The sequence below is a fragment of the Macrobrachium nipponense genome, chromosome 4, assembly GCF_015104395.2.
Source record: "Macrobrachium nipponense isolate FS-2020 chromosome 4, ASM1510439v2, whole genome shotgun sequence".
Classification (NCBI taxonomy): Eukaryota; Metazoa; Arthropoda; class Malacostraca; order Decapoda; family Palaemonidae; genus Macrobrachium; species Macrobrachium nipponense.
In genome coordinates, this window is record NC_061100.1 from 48,958,633 (window position 1) to 48,976,186 (window position 17,554).

Here is a 17,554-nt window from a genome sequence, read left to right on the forward strand (position 1 = left end):
ATACATACTTTCCTTCATTGTCGTCTTAAGGCCCCCATACACTGATGACTGTCTGAACGATTTTCGTTATCGACCCCCACACACACACACACTATTCATACAGTATGAACGATCTCCACACCAATTTCAGTTTGAACAAAGGTTTTGTCTCTAGAAGATATGGCATCATCTCTAGAAGAGATGCACGCGATAGTGTTGTATCGGCAGACAAACTTACACATTGAACAATCTGTGTATGACAGACTTAAGTCGCAAACCAAGCAACCTGGCCATGATAGATTCCTGCTGAGATTGTTCAAACACGAAGCTCCGTCCACTTTTGTATTCAAACAAGCTCGTACACAGTTTTTGCGAACGATACAGATAGTTGTTCAGACAGTCATTCAGTGTATGGGGGCCTTTAGGAGCTGCTTCTTCCATCTCACCTGCAACAGTATCTGGTCATCATCCAGTCACTCCTGTATGTAATCCTTCAGATCATTGCCTCCCATGGTGATTTGGGCAGTCTTCCAGGCTGAAGCCTTGGAAATTGATCATGCCCTCTTCCCCACTCAAGGTATTGTTCTAAGTGTGCTCCAGCGTCTGTATGATGATGTTCTTCCAAGCATCTGCAAAGTTGTAGATGGCAGATTTCAGTGAGTAATTTTGCAAATTTTCACGAGTCCATTCCCCCAAAGCATCCAAGCCTAGCTCCTCCTCTGTGTCTTCAAACACCACCATCACCTCTTCCAGGAATATAATCATCCAAGGATTGTCCATAACATTAGGATAAAAAGATGACATCATCCCAGATATTGAAATCAATGATCATATAACTGGCCATCTCTGCCTACACCTCCTGGAAACCCAACACATCAGGAGAAAGAAGTCCAGTGTAAATCTCACACAGGAGAGTCTTTCTCTTGATGTGAGCACTAAATGTGCTGCCTGCCAGCATCCCTAACCAGTAAAAAGACTGTATATAAGTTTCTTATGTATTTCTTTCTACCTGAGCATGAACATTGGCCAATTATTGCCTAATATTGGTGTAGAAGAGAAAAGAAAACATAAGATTGGGAGGACTCAATACAAAGTTAGATTGAATGCTGCAGCCATCCAGTTTAATAGAACATGTTTAAGATATGGGCTACTTTCTTATTTTTTTATTAAAATAATAATTACCTATCATTATTGTTGTTGAAACTTTGTTTACTTTATTTAGATTAACGTAGTACAATTTCTTTAACATGCTTAAATTGCCTTACTATTTGTATTATACTGAGAAAGAGAAAATAAACTTGACAGACAAGAGACTTTGGTATGATTGCATGTTCAACTATCTTAAAGCATTAGTGTTTTGTATAATGCAATGGTAAATTTTTGTATTCCAAGCCATATACATTTCATTGTTGCTTTAAAATTACTGAATAAATCAGACAGACAAAAATTCATATGACTGGATTAGTTGAGGTGCCTTTGACCTGTTTTAACAGAATAAGGCAAAAGGCTGTTTTAACAGAATAAGGTAAAAGGAAAAGTTGTGTACCTTACAGCATAAATATGTACCATCATTGATGTAAAATATTCTTAACCCTTAGTGGACGGATATGCTCACATGAGTAGCAATAACAGGTTTTGAGTGGACGGAAGATTCACTCGTGAGTAACAATATTACTCACCATTGATATGGGGGAATCAGGCGGAAAAGAGGTGCCATTATTTCTATAGCCCATAAATTCACTAATGGCAACTTTTAGACTGGCTAATATTAGAGACTCAGTGGCTCAGGGCTTAGTTGGGATCTTGACTTCAAAGCAGGATGTAGTGCCTCTGTCTTACATGATGTCTTTTTGTAAATTTGCTCATAAATATACCAAGGGGTTGCTGTTGGCTTTAGTATTTATCTAGGTGAGGAGCTTCAAAATTACTTACAGTGGTAAGGACTATGAAGATCAATGGAGAAAGAAGGATATTTCTATTTTTTCAAGCTTATGACCCCAAAACTGGAATGCATCTGACATGTCGTCGTTCCTTATATGCTGGCAAACATGGTACTTCATTAGTTACTAATAAGCATAAAGTCTGTTTGGGAAGTTTTATAATTTTGGATTAGAGCAATATGATTACTCTGCTTTTATTCAGGGAAGTATAAACATATTAGCATCTTCCAGTAATAAATTATAAATTCTTAATTTCAGTTTGAAAAAGAATATGCATATGGTATTCGCTATAATTATGGAAAAGAAGGAAAGAGGACTGATTACACACCATACAGTTGTGTTAAAATCATCACAGCCTCCTTGGGTCCAGGAGATGCTCATGGCTGTCCTTTCAAGCATACAGATGCTTCCATGCTCAAGCACAAACTTAATGGCTATGGTGTTTCACAGCAAGGTATTTTTTGTTTTTAAGTTACATTATTTATAATTGTTTTTTAATTAACTCCAGTATGTATGTGCTGAGTGATGAATAGTTTAGGATACTGCCAGTTAGTGAGGCAGTATTTTCTTGAAGTTGATGATATCATTTATAATAACCTTTTAATTTTGTAATTTTGATTTATTCTGTTTCAATAAAAGAAATGCTATTCTCTCTCTCTCTCTCAGGAATTTTAGGACTATTGAAAATTATTAAAAGCTGTGCCAATATTTACTATTAACTTATTGATAATGTGTCCTTTAATATGTGAATTATTATTATATTAAGTACTGTATGTAGTAGTAGACCCTCTTTCAAGCAAGTACATAGCATTGACGGCAATAGCTCCATCAGCTGCATTCAGCTGATATAGTTTTCTGTATCTTTCCAATCACTGATTTTTCAGGATTACCAAATTCTGGCAGTAACTTGCTGATGTTACTCATTCTAGGAGAGGAAAGCAGTTGCAAATTTGGGTAGTTTTATTTTTGACAAATACACTATCAGTTACAGAATACTTTTGAACCTCTTAAAACTGGTACGTATTCTATGGTCCGGGAACTCTTGTGTTTTGGCTTGATTTTGGACTGTACCAACAATGGTAATTGAAATCTGGAGTTCATCCTCTTTGGAGTTGTCTTTCTTCAGAGAATACCTTTGTCAAGTGTTGATCTAGGCCACGTTTCACTCCACTGAGCATGATCATGCCTAAGGACCAGAGTAGACTTTTCATTCATGATGAGCCTTGCTCATTATATTCAAGATGGAAATTGAATCTGTGCTAACTGCTGATTTGCTAAAGAGGAAAGGTTTCCTCATAAACCAAAATCTTATAGTTAATGGTCTTGCTGCTGCACCCTCGCTGAGCAGCAGGGTTGCTGTGTAACGTCATATCTTTTATTACCTGGCAAATATTCTGATTGGTCGTCTGGCGGCTTGCAGAACTCCGGACACTATCTTTTGTTTCTGTGTTGGGTCTGTTTTTTTGTTGCAGTGTATGGTGCAGGTCTGTTAGTTATATGAGCATAGACTGCCTGATGCTGGTAGGCAGGAGGAAGAACTCATGAGTGGTATTTAATAAGGGCTTCTCCTGCTGTATCAAGAGTGCCTTTAGCACCAGCTGACATCTTGGATCAGGGGTCTTTCCAATTACTTACATATCCCCCACAACTGCATTCCTTGTGATGCCAGTATGGTGGTCACCTCAGCCCCACTGACTAGAGATCCTCTTATTCAGACTAAGGTGGTATACAGTTTCAAATGCCCAGTCTTTGGATGTCCCACTTCCTATATATTGGTATGATCACCATGAAACTGTCTTGCTCAAGAAGGCACCATAAAAACCACATGAGAGATGCCCACCATAACTGCCATCACAAGGAATGCAATACATAGTGGAAAATATAGAAGTGATTGGAAAGGCCCTTGATCCAAGATGTCTACAGCTGCTAGAAGTGCTCTTGATACAGCAGAAGCCCTTATTGAATATCACCCAAGAATTCTTCCACCTGCCTACTAGTATTAGGCGCCGTATTGCTCATGGAACTAATAGATGTGGCAAACATCGCAACAAGTGACTTTCCCAACCAGGAAACACAAGGTGGTGTCCGAGATTCTGTGAGATGCCCAGCAACCAGTCAGAATATTTGCCGGGTAATACCAGATAATGACATCACACCAAACCTGCTGCTCAGCAAGGCTGCAACAGCAAATCTATCAACTGTAAGTTTTTGACTTATGAGTAAATCTCACCAGCCAATTAACAGGTGCTTTCCACCTCAGTCAATCAGCAGTTAGCATACATTCGACCCCCTAATGCCCACCTTGTATTTAACGAGCAAGACTCGCCACGAGTGACTGTACTCCCGTGCTTTGGCATGATCATGCTCGCCAGAGTTTGAGTGAAATATGGCCTTGATTAATAATGCAGTCAGCCCCCATTATTTATGGGGATGTGTACCACAACCCCTGCAATAACTAAAATCTGCAAATACTTAAAACCCTTCAAAAATTGCTTAGAACTGCTTAACCCTTAAACGCCGAAGCGGTAAAAATCAAAACCTCTCCCGAATGCCGGGGCCGGTTTGGAGTGAACGCGGAAGCAGAAAAAATAATTTTTTCAAAAAATCACAGCGCGCTTAGTTTTGAAGATTAAGAGTTCATTTTTGGCTCCTTTTTTTGTCATTGCTTGAAGTTTAGTATGCAACCATCAGAAATGATAAAAATTATCATTATCATATATAAATAATGCGATATATGATAGCGCAAAAACGAAATTTCATATATAATTGTATTCAAATCGCGCTGTGCGCAAAACGGTTAAAGGTAACAAGTTACTTTTTTTTCGTTGTAATGTAAACTAAATTGCGATCTTTTTGGTATATAACACATTGTAAAATGATAAAAGCAACACAGAGAAAATATTATCACAAAATGATGCATGAATTCGTAACGCGCGGACGTAAAAAATATATTTTTTTTAAATTCACCATAAATCTAAATATTGTTATAGAGACTTCGAATTTGTTTCAAGATGAAGTTAAGTGATGGAATATTACGATACTGTAAGAGTTTTAGCTTACAATTGCAGTTTTCGACCATTTCCGACGAGTTAAAAATTACCAAATGTCGAAATTTTTTTATAATTTTTTATATGCAATTATTTCGGAAATTAGAAAAGCTACAACCTTCAAATATTTTTCGTTTTATTCTACATGAAATTGCGCACATTTTCATATATAAAACTCTATGAAATGCCTAATATAAAACGGAGCAAATTTTCCCAGAATGCGATATACGCAATTCGGAGATTTATGGCGGAGAATCCGCGGGCGGAGGGAAGGAAAGTTTTTTTTCATAAATTCACCATAAATCGAAATATTGTGCTAGTGACTTCCAATTTGTTGCAAAATGAAGTTAAATGATTGAATATTACTAAAATATAAGAGTTTTAGCTTACAATTGCGTTTTTCGACCATTTCGGTAGAGTCAAAGTTGACCGAACATGGTTTTTTTTCTATTTATCGTGATTTATATGCAAATATTTCGAAAATGAGAAACGCTACAACCTTCAATTATTTTTCGTTGTATTCTACATGAAATTGCGCACATTTTCATATATAAAACTTTATGTAACGGCTAATTTAAAATGGTGCAAACATTACGACAATCGCACGTATGATTTTTTCGGAAGAGTTACCGCGCGGACGTAAGGAAAATTTTATTTTTTTCATAAATTCACCAAAAATCGAAATATTGTGCTAGAGACTTCCAATTTGTTACAAAATGAAGGTAAATGATTGAATATTACTAAAATATAAGAGTTTTAGCTTACAATTGCGTTTTTCGACCATTTCGGTAGAGTCAAAATTGACCGAAGGTTGAAAATTTGTCACTTATAATTTTTATATGAAAATATTTCAAAACTGATAAAAGCTACAACCATGGGTTGTTTTTAGTTGTATTGTGCATGAAATTGCGCACATTTCCATATATAAAACTTTATGTAATGGCTAATTTTAAAATGGTGCAAACATTACCACAATCGCATGTATGATTTTTTTCGGAAGAGTTACCGCGCGGACGTAAGGAAAAAGTTTTTTCATAAATTCACCATAAATCGAAATATTTTGCTAGAGACTTCCAATTTGTTGCAAAATTAAGGTAAATAGTTGAATATTACTACAATATAAGCGTTTTAGCTTACAATTGCGTTTTTCGACCATTTCGGTAGAGTCAAAGTTGACTGTAGGTTGAAATTTTGGCACTTATCATTATTTATATGGAAATATTTCAAAACTGATGAAAGATACAATCATGAGTATTTTTTTGTTGTATTCTAAGTGAAATTGCGCACATTTTCATATATAATACTTCATGTAAAGGATAATTTAAAACTGCAAAAATTATGTCAAAGTGACGAAATAATTTTTGAGATGTGTCACTGATACTTTTTAGTGCGATAAGAAAGAAATTCGCGCAAGCGCGCCTGTGTAACGATTGTAAACAAAACGCCTTGATCCGTGAACTCCCAGCATCCCCCAAGGCGCGTGATTCAAAAGTTTTCGGCTGGTAGGCCTATAAGTATTTTTCCGCGAATTTAAAAAAAAAACTTTTTTGAATCGACGTATGGTACGTCCATTCGGCATACGGGAGACATTTTGACTCTATGTTTAATACGTCCATTCAGCGTTTAAGGGTTAATTTGCTAATTCAAACCCAAAATTAACCTACAAATGCTTACATCTGAATATTTTAATAGTTTTGTCACAAAAAGAGCATTTAATCATGAAAATACAGAAATTAGTGAATATTTCTTGGTGAAAAATACTGCGGATAGGCGAATTTTTTGTGAATAATGTGTATATGTGTTCCATAGAGAAATCTGCAAATAGGTGAGTCTGCAAATTGCAAGACTGCTAATAGGGGGTTTGACTGTATTTTCCTGAAGAAGGACAATTCCGTGGAGGGTTAACTCCAGATTTCAATTAATGTGTTTGTTACTCTGTAACTGGTATACTAAAGGGATTTTGACGAAGGAAAAATCTATTTCTGGGCTCAGTTCGTGTCGCTGCGTGAAATAATATTTAAGTTCATTATTTCTAAGGTAAATGATGCTAACACATAACAGAGAAAAAACAATTCAGGAGGGTGTCAGTATGACTGACTCGCTCACCCTAAATAAAAAGAGGGTGTCGGTATGGTATCTGGGGTGAGTGAGACCACTACCACGAACCTCTTGCCATTTAGAATTCTCCCACACCAAAATCCCCCTCCTGAGAGAGCCGACCCACAGGCGGAGGCGGCAACTACCACTACTACGCTACGCACTACGCCGACTGCTGCGCCTCTGGTGGTTATCCTTGTCGTTAGATGCCAATCTTGGGCTGCAGGGCGGGACATAGGGGGGGGATTTCACTGGGCGACACAAACTCTCGCCCAGAAATAGATTTTTCCTTCGTCAAAATCCCTTTTCTGGGCTCAGTTCGTGTCGCTGTGTGAAATAGTACCAGAGAAATAGCACCAGATTGAATAGCAAAAAAGGAAGTTCTCAATTAAACAAAAAGTAAAAGAAACAAATATAATATTATTGAGAGCTTACAAGTTATCATACAGAAAAGTTAACTTAAATTATACAACCAGGCTTATAGTTAACTTAAAATTAAACTTATACTAGAATTGATAACTTAACTAAGTTAGTGAGTTACAAGTGACATGGGAAAATTACTCACTAAGTACAAAATTATTCTCAAAATTGAAATCTTAATCAAGTAGGTGTGCTACCCTAGCATAAAAATAAGGGGAGCAACACCAATTAGAAACATCATAATATACAACAAAGTTGTGGGTGCCCCTAGCAAAAAAATAAGGGACACACCACTATCATCATATCATAAGCAGCTAAGGCTAAAGGACCATATAGAGCATAATGGTAGGTTAGGGGAAATATTAGTTGAGGCAGGTAGAAAGGAGATCTGGATCTTCAACTACAACTACTGTGCAGTGTCAGGGGAAACTATGTTTCCCGCTGCTACTGCTGAAAATTTTAAAGATTCCAAGGACTTTAGATAGTGACGCTTGAAAACTGTCAGCGATTTCAAGCCAGTATACTTTTTCAAATCGTCAAAGTTCATATGCTGGAAATAATTAATAGAGGTGGCTACTGCCCTGATGTCATAGGCTTTAGGGAATGATTCAGGGTTTGCTTGTTTAATGAAGTAAAGGATCTGCTGCCTAATGCCTTTTACTGATATAGTGCCACCTTTCTCCCTCATAAAGAGTGGGCCTGAGGACCTAGAGGATGTCCTAGACAGAAAGGCTCGTAAGGTCATCACTGGACAAAGAGAAGGGTCTTGAGGAAGAGGGGGGACTTTCCAAGGGGCCCACCTCATTAAAGGATCCTCATTTTTAGCCAGAAAACTGCGATCTGGGGAAAGCAAAACTTCTCCTGAAGGGAGGAATTCTACATGTCCCGCATCTCTGGAAAGAGCCAAAAGTTTTGAAATTCTAGCTCCTGAGGCCAGACTCAGTAAGAAAAGTGTCTTCCTTAGTAGCATTATGAATGAACAAGAAGAGTTGTCAGTGTCTGAAGCCAGTTTGAGGACATCATTCAAAAACCATGATACTGAACTAGGCCTTTCCGAAGGTCTAAGTCTAGCACAAGCTTTCGGAATAGACGTAAAGTAAGAGTCTGTTAAGTCTATTTGAAAACCAAACTGAAAGATTTTATTTAAAGCTGATTTATTAGTGGTAATAGTGCTAGCTGCTAATCCTTTTTCAAATAAAGATCTGAAGAAGGATATAGCTGAATTAACTGTCATGGTTTTGGTGTTTGTTTCTCTCAGGAAAGATGCTAACTTTTTAACAGTAGCATCATATTGTCTCAAAGTTGACTCTCTCTTATCTGATTCTAAGAAAAGGATATTCTGAGGATCGATATTTGCATCTTTTTTAGCCGCAAACTTCATGAAGTCCATAAAGTTAGGGTTTTGAGAATTCCTGAGGAAGCGAACACAGTCCTCATTTGTACTGACTGAGATAGTTTGGGATTGGGAATCCGTCGAGGTCGAAGACCCAATTCCAGAAGCAGAGGGTACCAGTTGCTCTTGGGCCAGTCCGGGGCTACTAGAGCTACTTGTCCCTTGAAAGTCCTGAGCTTGTTCATTACTTTCGAAAGAAGATTCACTGGAGGAAAGATGTATATCTTCTTCCACTGATTCCAATCTATGGACAAGGCGTCTATGGCATATGCCAGAGGGTCCAGGTTGGGGGCCACATAGCAAGGGAGCTTGTGGTTCGCTTGAGATGCGAAAAGATCTACTTGGAGACTTGGGACACTCCGGTGTATCCACTGGAACGACTTGTTGTCCGGGGACCACTCTGATTCTAATGGAACTGATCGAGACAGGGCGTCTGCTATCACGTTCCTTACTCCCGCTAGATGGGTGGAGGATAGGTGCCATTTGTACTTGTTTGCCAGGGAAAAAATGGCTACCATGACATGGTTCACATGTTTTGATTTGGATCCTCCTCTGTTGATGCAGTGTACCACTACTGCACTGTCCAAGACCAGTTTTACAAGGGAGTTCTTTGCTGGAAGAAGCCTCTTCAAGGTGAGAAATACTGCCATAGCTTCCAATACGTTTACATGGAGCTGGCGGAACTGGGGGACCAAGTTCCTTGTACTTTCTTGAATTGAGAATATCCTCCCCACCCGCTTAGCGAGGCGTCTGTGTGGATGATCAACGCCGGAGGAGGATATTGAAGAGGAACTGACTTGGACAGGTTCTTTGTCTCCGCCCATGGATGGAGATGATTTCGAAGAATCTGCGGGATTACTGACAACTTGTCCCGAGATTTGGCATTTACTCTTGAGCGCCAAACTCGGTTTATGTCTTTCAGTCTTGCTTTCAACAGAACATCTGTTACCGACGCAAACTGGAGTGAACCTAGGATCCTTTCCTGGTTTCTCCTTGACGCTCGTTTGTTCTTGAGGAATTGCCTTACTGACTTGGCTATTTCTTTCCTTTTGTCCACAGGAATTGACAGATTGTGAGAGGTTAAGTCCCAATGAATGCCGAGCCATTGAAAACGAGACTCCGGAGTGAGCCTGGACTTTGTCCTGTTTATTTGGAACCCTAGGTGTTCCAGAAATTGTAGTACCTTGTTTGTAGCTCTGAGGCATTCCTCGACGGTTGGCGCCCAAATCAGCCAATCGTTGAGGTACGCTACTACCATTACCCATTGTGATCTCAGTTGTTGTACCACTACTTCCGCTATTTTCGTGAATACCCTGGGGGCTACGTTCAGCCCGAAGGGCATAACTTTGAAAGAGAATGCCTGGTCTCCCAGCTTGAAGCCTAGGTATGGGCGAAAGTGTCTCGCGATTGGGATATGATAGTATGCGTCTGTAAGATCGATAGAGGTGGTGACGGCCCCACGGGGAAGTAAGGTCCGCACCTGCGAGATTGTCAGCATTTTGAACTTGTCGCAACGAATGAGTAAGTTTAGCCGGGACAAGTTTAAGATTATTCTTCTTTTTAATGAGCCTTTCTTTGGCACACTGAATAAGCATCCTTGAAACTTTAAATGCTTGACTCTCGACACTACTCCTTTCTGAAGGAGCTCCTCTGCGTAATCTGCCAATTCCTTTGATGGTAGTTGAATGAATGACTTGGGTGGAGGGGGACCTTTGATCCAACTCCACCCCAGCCCTTTGAACACAATGCTCTGTGCCCATTTGCTGAACCCCCACCTGTGGCGGAAGAGGAACAGCCACCCTCCTACCTGGGAGATCTCACTGCTGTTGTGCGGGGTGAGCTCCACGTCCTCCACGGAAGTGCTTACCTCTGCTGGTAGCTCTTCCTGCACCTCGCTGCCGAAAGGCCCCTCTGGCCCTGCTTCCCCTAGCGAACCTGTTGAAGGTTTGAATAGCTTGGCCTTCAAACACTGGGTTGAATGCCGGGGAAACAGCGTAAGAGGTCGAGGGCTGACCTTGTGGGGACAACAGAAGAATAGGTTGACTTTGTCCCTTTGCCGCTGCCAGTTGTCCTGGCTGAGAAACCGGAACAGCTTGTACAAAGTGTTACTGCTGTTGTTTCTGGTAGGGCTGGAACCTCTTCGTCTTCTTTAGCTTCTTGGAAGAAGAGGGAGGGTTCTCGGGTTTCCTCTTACTAGAGAGACCCCAACGAGCTCTGAGGCTTTGGTTAAGCCTCGTCGCCTCGTGTTGAACCTCGTTAACTACCAATTCTGGGAAGAGGTCCGCCCCCCAGATATTGGAGGAAAGCAACTTATTCGGTTCGTGACAAATAGTTGCTTCCTGAAGGACATGCTTCCGGCAGTTTCTTCTTGCCAATGCAAACTGGTATAGGTCAGCTTGTACCGTTTGCATCTGTGACTTGGCTAGGAGCTTAAATAAAGGCTCCGTACCATAAGTCAGAGCAGCCACTTCTGTCATAACCAGAGTGTTCAGTGTCCTGCCCAGTCTGGTTCTCGCCTGAAACTCTGCTTGAATGAGGTTCTCCGGCAACCTGGGTAACCTCTCACCGAACTGCTCCATGGCACAGTCCGGCTTGAGTTTGCCTACCGTAAAAGTGGCCGCTAGGTTTTCCCACAAATCTCCAAATGCAGGGAAGAGTGGAGACGTAGGGTCCGATTCCCTTAGCTGAGGAAGGGGTTCGTCCTTCATAATAGCCTGCAAGGTGCTTTCAGCTATCTTGGTCGTAAAGGGGAGTGGTGTCTCCTCCTCTGTGGCGAAGATAGTGAAAGGACTCCTGAATGCCTGGAGTCTGGTATTTGTGCAATCCCAATCCTCCAGGCAATGTAGCCATTCCCTTTGGGCGTGATCCCAACTATACAGAACTGTTTCCTTGGGAATCTTATCCTCTCTATTTAAGGCTGTCTCCGTCAGTCTAGCGTAACCCATGAAAGGAGGCTGTAAGCCGGCTGGATGGAACTCGAAGTCCTCGATCCTTCGAGTTCCATAGTCCGGGATAGAGATCATGCCATCCTTGTAGGGCGCATAGGCTGCTACCCTCCAAGGATCATTCATAGAGAAGGAAGGAAGGGTGTTATAGTCTGGCAACTGGGCAAGTCCAGCTCCTGCTACCGGGGGGTCGGCCTGAGGTGCTTGATTCAGGCCTGCCAGACGATTCTCCTGGTCGGACATTCGTTCAGTCAGGTTCTGAATCGATTGTCCCGACTGGTTTAACGAGGTGGAGATTTGAGCGAACATTTGTTCAAATCTCGTGCTCATCGAACCAACCAAATCTCCTACTTGCTGCATGACTCCTGCTGTAAATGCAGCAGGATCGAAGGGACCAGATGTACTGGGCCCGGCAGGAGTCACCGGAGGAGTTACGGTAGCCGCCGGAGAAGGTACTGGCTCCACAGGAGCGCGGGCCTTCTCCTTAGAGGACTTGCCTCTCGACCCTTTCCCGTGCGAAGAAGAAGATGACTTCGCTTTCTCTGCTCCGGGATGGGAAGCCGGAGACTTACGAGAGGTAGAAGAAGACGACGTCTTTTTGGACGACGTCTTCTGAAGGGTCTTCTGCTCTCTGTGTCCCGTGACTTTGGGGACTACAGATACAGCAGGCGTACTAGAATGGATCTCAGATCCCGTAAAGCCTTGGAAGGAGGAAGAAGAAGGAATAGGGGAAGAAGATCCAGAGGCACCCAAGGGAAGCCCTTGGGCGCCCAACAAACCTACCTCAACTAATAAATCCTCAGCACCTACCGTCATTGGCTCTAGATTAAGGTCCAAGGTTGCTACGTCCGCCACGATGTCCTGGCCTCCTCCTTCAATTAGGGCTTGTTCCACCTGCTGTTGAATGCTCGCGATTGTCGGAGCTGCCGCGGTGGGTTCCACATACCCCGTCGACTTCCCTCCTGGGAAGATCAGGACAGCCAACTTCGTATCTAGCATGTACGGCTGTCCCTTCGGCACGATTTTGCCGAAGCCTCCCACCCAGGCTCGCAGGGTAGCCAACGCGACTTCCTTGACGGCGGCAGCCTGGAAAAGAGGGTCATTGTAGTCCTTACAACGAAGCCCCGAGGACAGATCATCAGAAATGATAAATATGACCATATTAACCTTAAGATTATGATATGTGACAGTATATGCCATGTAAGGGACGAACCTGACGCTGGTATATACTTACTCCGTCCAAAAACTGGCTCACCAAGTTGTAGCAGATGGTACAAGCCTTGTGATGCCAGACAGTCAGCTCACCATGGCGGGTAGCACAGGGAGCGTGGGTCCTGCAGACCTCATGTCCCCGTAAGGGTCTTGGAGGATGGCGTTGCACCCCGCCTCCTGACAGTTAGTAGCCTGTAAGTGAAAAGATACATAAGTATCACATTTATACACTCACAGGGCTACTGTGATACTCCGTTGCATGCCGGAGTAGCTTAAAGTTACTGGGCATAGTCCAGCCCTGCACTCCGTGTGGAAGAAGGTCTATGACCTAATAAGCTGGTTGGGAACTCCGGTGTACACCGGAGAGAAGAGTATGATCCAACCAGATGTTTTCATACACCCATAATAAGTTTCAGGAGTAGTACACCACGCCGGAGAACGGGAGAGAATGCCCTCTACCTAAATTAGGAAAATTTATTTACATTAATTGTGGAGCGTGTAGCTCCGCCGTAAAAAAAACCCCTCCGACAACTAGAGGAGCGCCCGGATAGCAAGCAAGCGCTCCGCCGGATGACGCAGGGGATACGTAAAATAGGGAAAGCATATAGGACCAACTGATATCGTTCTCACTCCGGTAGCTGGCGGAGCCAGCTACCCTCCCGACAACCAAAGGTACACCCGGATGGTAGCAGGTGCTCCGTCCGCTGACGAAAGGGTAAACAACAGGAGAGAAATCAGAGCTAAGGTACGCCAGAGAGGAACCGAAGCGACCGGAGGGGGGGTGGCCAACCCCCGCCCCCGACCACGCCGGAGCTCCCCCAGAGCCCGAGGAGACAACATGCGGCCCACCAGTGCTCCCAGCTGTCCCAAACTCCCGTGACCCCCCTGACTCGGGGGAGAGGGGAGAGGTGCTCGGATGGTTGCCATAGTGACTGTAAGCGAGCCAGGACAGACCTCCCCCTTCCGCTCGGGAGGGAGGGAAGGGGATTGGGACTAGGGCGACCAGAGAAACCACGCGATCACAAGTGGACCAGAGGTGATAATGCAACAAAACCAACTAGGCCTAGTGACCACGTGGACTAGAGGACCAAGGGACGATAATGCAACAAAACGGTAGATAGACCGAAAACTAATGCAACAAAACCGCCTAGGATAATCTGGTCGCCCTGAATACTAACCCGACATACAAAATATATAAATTGATAAATAAATAAAACCTTTTACATCGTAAGAGAGAGAGAGAGGGAGAACACAAGTGAGAGAGAAAGGGATATCCAGGAGAAGAAGGCTAGTCCCCGAAGGAACAAGCCGACTACTCAGAAGCTAGCCTTAGCCGACACGTAAGAGGGAGCAAGAGCCAGGATGCTGGATCAGAAGAAAATAAAATAATCACTGTAGTGCCTATCCACCTAGACAAAGAGACATGCATGCATGAACTAAGATCAAAGGTATAGGCTTTGAATTCCCTAAATACGATGTAAAAGATAATAGGAACTAGTGAAGCACGTGACAAAACCCATGAAAGGTAAAAATCTAGGAAAGATGTCTCGGTATAGAGGACCGAAAAATCTAACCGAACACGAGGCGAGCCATGGCCGCCATGCGCCAGACCAGGTGACCATTTGAGACCTAAAAAACGGTAATAAAGGGTCCCTGGCTGACAAAACTAAATCCAAACCTTTCGGGTTACTTAACTTAGCTGCGGCGATAGCTGCGCGTTCCATGGTTGAAATAATCCAATGAAAAAGGGCACAAAAGCACAGAGTAAAAGTGGCACGTGCTACCTAGATCGGCTAACGAAAAAGGATGACCACCAGAGGCGCGGCAGTCGGTGTGGTGCGTGGCGTAGTAGTAGTAGTTGCCGCCTCCGCCTGTGGGTCGGCTCTCTCAGGAGGGGGATTTTGGTGTGGGAGAATTCTAAATGGCAAGAGGTTCGTGGTAGTGGTCTCACTCGCCCCAGATACCATACCGACACCCTCTTTTTATTCAGGGTGAGCGAGTCAGTCATACTGACACCCTCCTGAATTTGTTTTTTCTCTGGTATGTGTTAGCATCATTTACCTTAGAAATAATGAACTTAAGGATTATTTCACGCAGCGACACGAACTGAGCCCAGAAATGTATTCGTCTGAAATAAAATTACCCAAGTTTGCAACTGCTTTCCTCTCCAAGAATGTCAAACATCAGCAAGTGACTGGCAAAATGCAGTAGCCCTGAAAAATCAATGATCAGAAAGGTAGAGAAAATTATAAATGGAATGTAGCTGATGCAACTATCATCTTCAATACTATTATTATTAGTATTAAATTTTAACCAGACCATAGGCTTCCCCCAAAGGATTTGTCTTTTTTAAAAATGTTATAAATGGGAGTTCATATCATGCCACGTGGCTAATAATAATTCAATGTTTGTCAGTCCCACATCCAAATATATACGTATACACATTATGATATATAATTTGTAATGTTCTTTGCAAGGGTTCCTTGATTTTGCATTATATTTCCAATACCTGATTACTCCTTGAAGTATCATAGTACCTACATTGTTCAAATTTCAGGAATTTTAACCTTTATTTCTTGTTCTCACAGCTATTGGAGAGATCATGGAGTTAGTAAGTAAGTCACATTACCAGATTGCATGTCAGCGTTACTGGGAAGCTACACACAGTGCCACCCTTGATTCTGGAATTAATCATCCTAATCAGTTCTTTGAAGAGAGTCAGAAATTCCTTAATGGTGACATGCCCTCAAGTCAAGGTATGTATTCATTCTTCTTGAAATTGGTGTGTTTATTTTAATTGCCTAAGTTTATCTGAATTATATTTTCAGACTATGGTACTGATATAGATGTCTGAAGTAGCACTACTTGTCTATACTTATATTTCTTGTTGAGAAAATATATTTCATAGAAATGTTACATGTCCATTATATCAGCACACCAGTTACAGAAATTTTGTACAGTAGAACCCTGGTTCTTGATTGTATCAGAACTCGACATAATGGGATATCAACACAAAATTTTTAGTAAATTTTGCATTGGAGCTCAAACAAAAAATTGGAATCCAATCCAATGAACCATATGAATTTTGTAAACAAGTGTTTCACTCATTTGCTGCTAGTTGGTGGTGTTGTTTAAAGCCAGTTTCTTCTACTGCTATTGTTTTGAGCAAGTACACATTTCTACAGGAATATTTCCTTAGTGTTGTGGCTGTCTGTGCTATATTTTGATTCAATTATGGGTCCCATTCCCATGTTTAACTAACGTAGTGGTAGTTTTAGCTCCTGGATGAGGTAGGTTATGCAGTGAGCAGACAACATTCTATGTTGGAAGAAGGCACAAAAGGTCTAGCAGAAGCAGTAGAGGTATCACTCCATAGTTCTAAGTTATTACTCACAGGATATTTGCTTAACTTACTTTTATGTTCAACTAATTCAGGATCATCCTTCTGGGCTTGAGCAATACTAGATAAATCAAAAGCATCACTAGAAGCAACACAAGTAGCTCTAGACAAGCAATCTGCGACAGCGTTATTTTGCCTTCTTAAATACTCTACTGATGTAACATATTCAGATACGAAAGGTAATTGTCTCTGGTGCCTATCAGATTTAGCAGTAGCTTTAGAATAAAATGTTGACACCAAAAGTTTATGATCTACAAAGAGTGTAACAGGATGACCATCAATAATTGTCTTAAAATGTATAATAGTTAGATAGGCAGCTAAAAGTTTCCTGTCATAAGTGGAAATTCAGATTTGTTGGGTATCAGAAAGTTTCTTAGAAAAGAATCCTAGTGGTGCCAGACTAACGTCTACCATCTGGTAGAGTGCTGTGCCAACAGCTACTAGTGAGGTGTCTGTTAGAAGATGATAATGAGTAGTAGATTCAGAAGGAAAAGTTAGGGTAGGACAGCTAGCTAGTGACTGCTTCAGCATATTGAAGGAATTCTTAGCAACATCTGTCCATGACAAGTCCTTAGATGATGGATTATGGCATAGGATTTCAGTTACAGGACATGGTATATCTGCAAAGTTTTGAATCATTGGACGAAAGAAATTGACCATACCTTGGAATAGTCTTAAACTTTTACTGTCGTTAGGTATTGGAAACTCTTCAATAGCAGCTACTCTGTCTACAGGGGCTTGTACTCCTTGTCCACTAACATTATGCCTTAGAAATGTAAGTTCTGACTTGAAAAATTCACATATATGTATGGAAACTCTTAAATTATGTTCTGCAAGGATAGGAAGGACATTCTTAGCATCTGCTTCGTGCTCTTCTTCAGTTTTACTGGCTATTAAGATGTTGTCGAAAAATAGATATGTATTTTCAATATCAAAAAAGATTGAATCAATAAAGCGTTAAAAAGTGGATTCTGAATTCTTAAGTCCAAAAGGCATGTACAAAAATTCAAATACAGTATATGCCGGCGTATACCTAAGACGACCTTTTAACCTTAAAAAATCTCCCCCCAAAATAAGGGGTCGTCTTATATGCACAGTATAAATAGCAAACCTTAAATCCT

At 41.6% G+C, this 17,554-nt stretch overlaps 1 protein-coding gene across 3 annotated transcripts in view; it reads left to right on the plus strand.

Annotated features, from left to right (window-relative positions):
* The window catches only part of LOC135210923 (DNA primase large subunit-like), a 290,700-nt gene that overhangs the window by 254,235 nt on the left and 18,911 nt on the right, over positions 1-17,554 (plus strand). For all 3 annotated transcript variants that reach the window (XR_010313592.1, XM_064243889.1, XM_064243888.1), the window contains exons 8-9: positions 2,178-2,373; positions 15,622-15,789. Coding sequence is in view for 2 of the 3 variants with exons in the window: in XM_064243889.1 (XP_064099959.1) it covers positions 2,178-2,373; positions 15,622-15,789 (364 nt within the window). In the remaining variant the exon portion in view is untranslated. The remainder of the gene's footprint in view (positions 1-2,177; positions 2,374-15,621; positions 15,790-17,554) is intronic.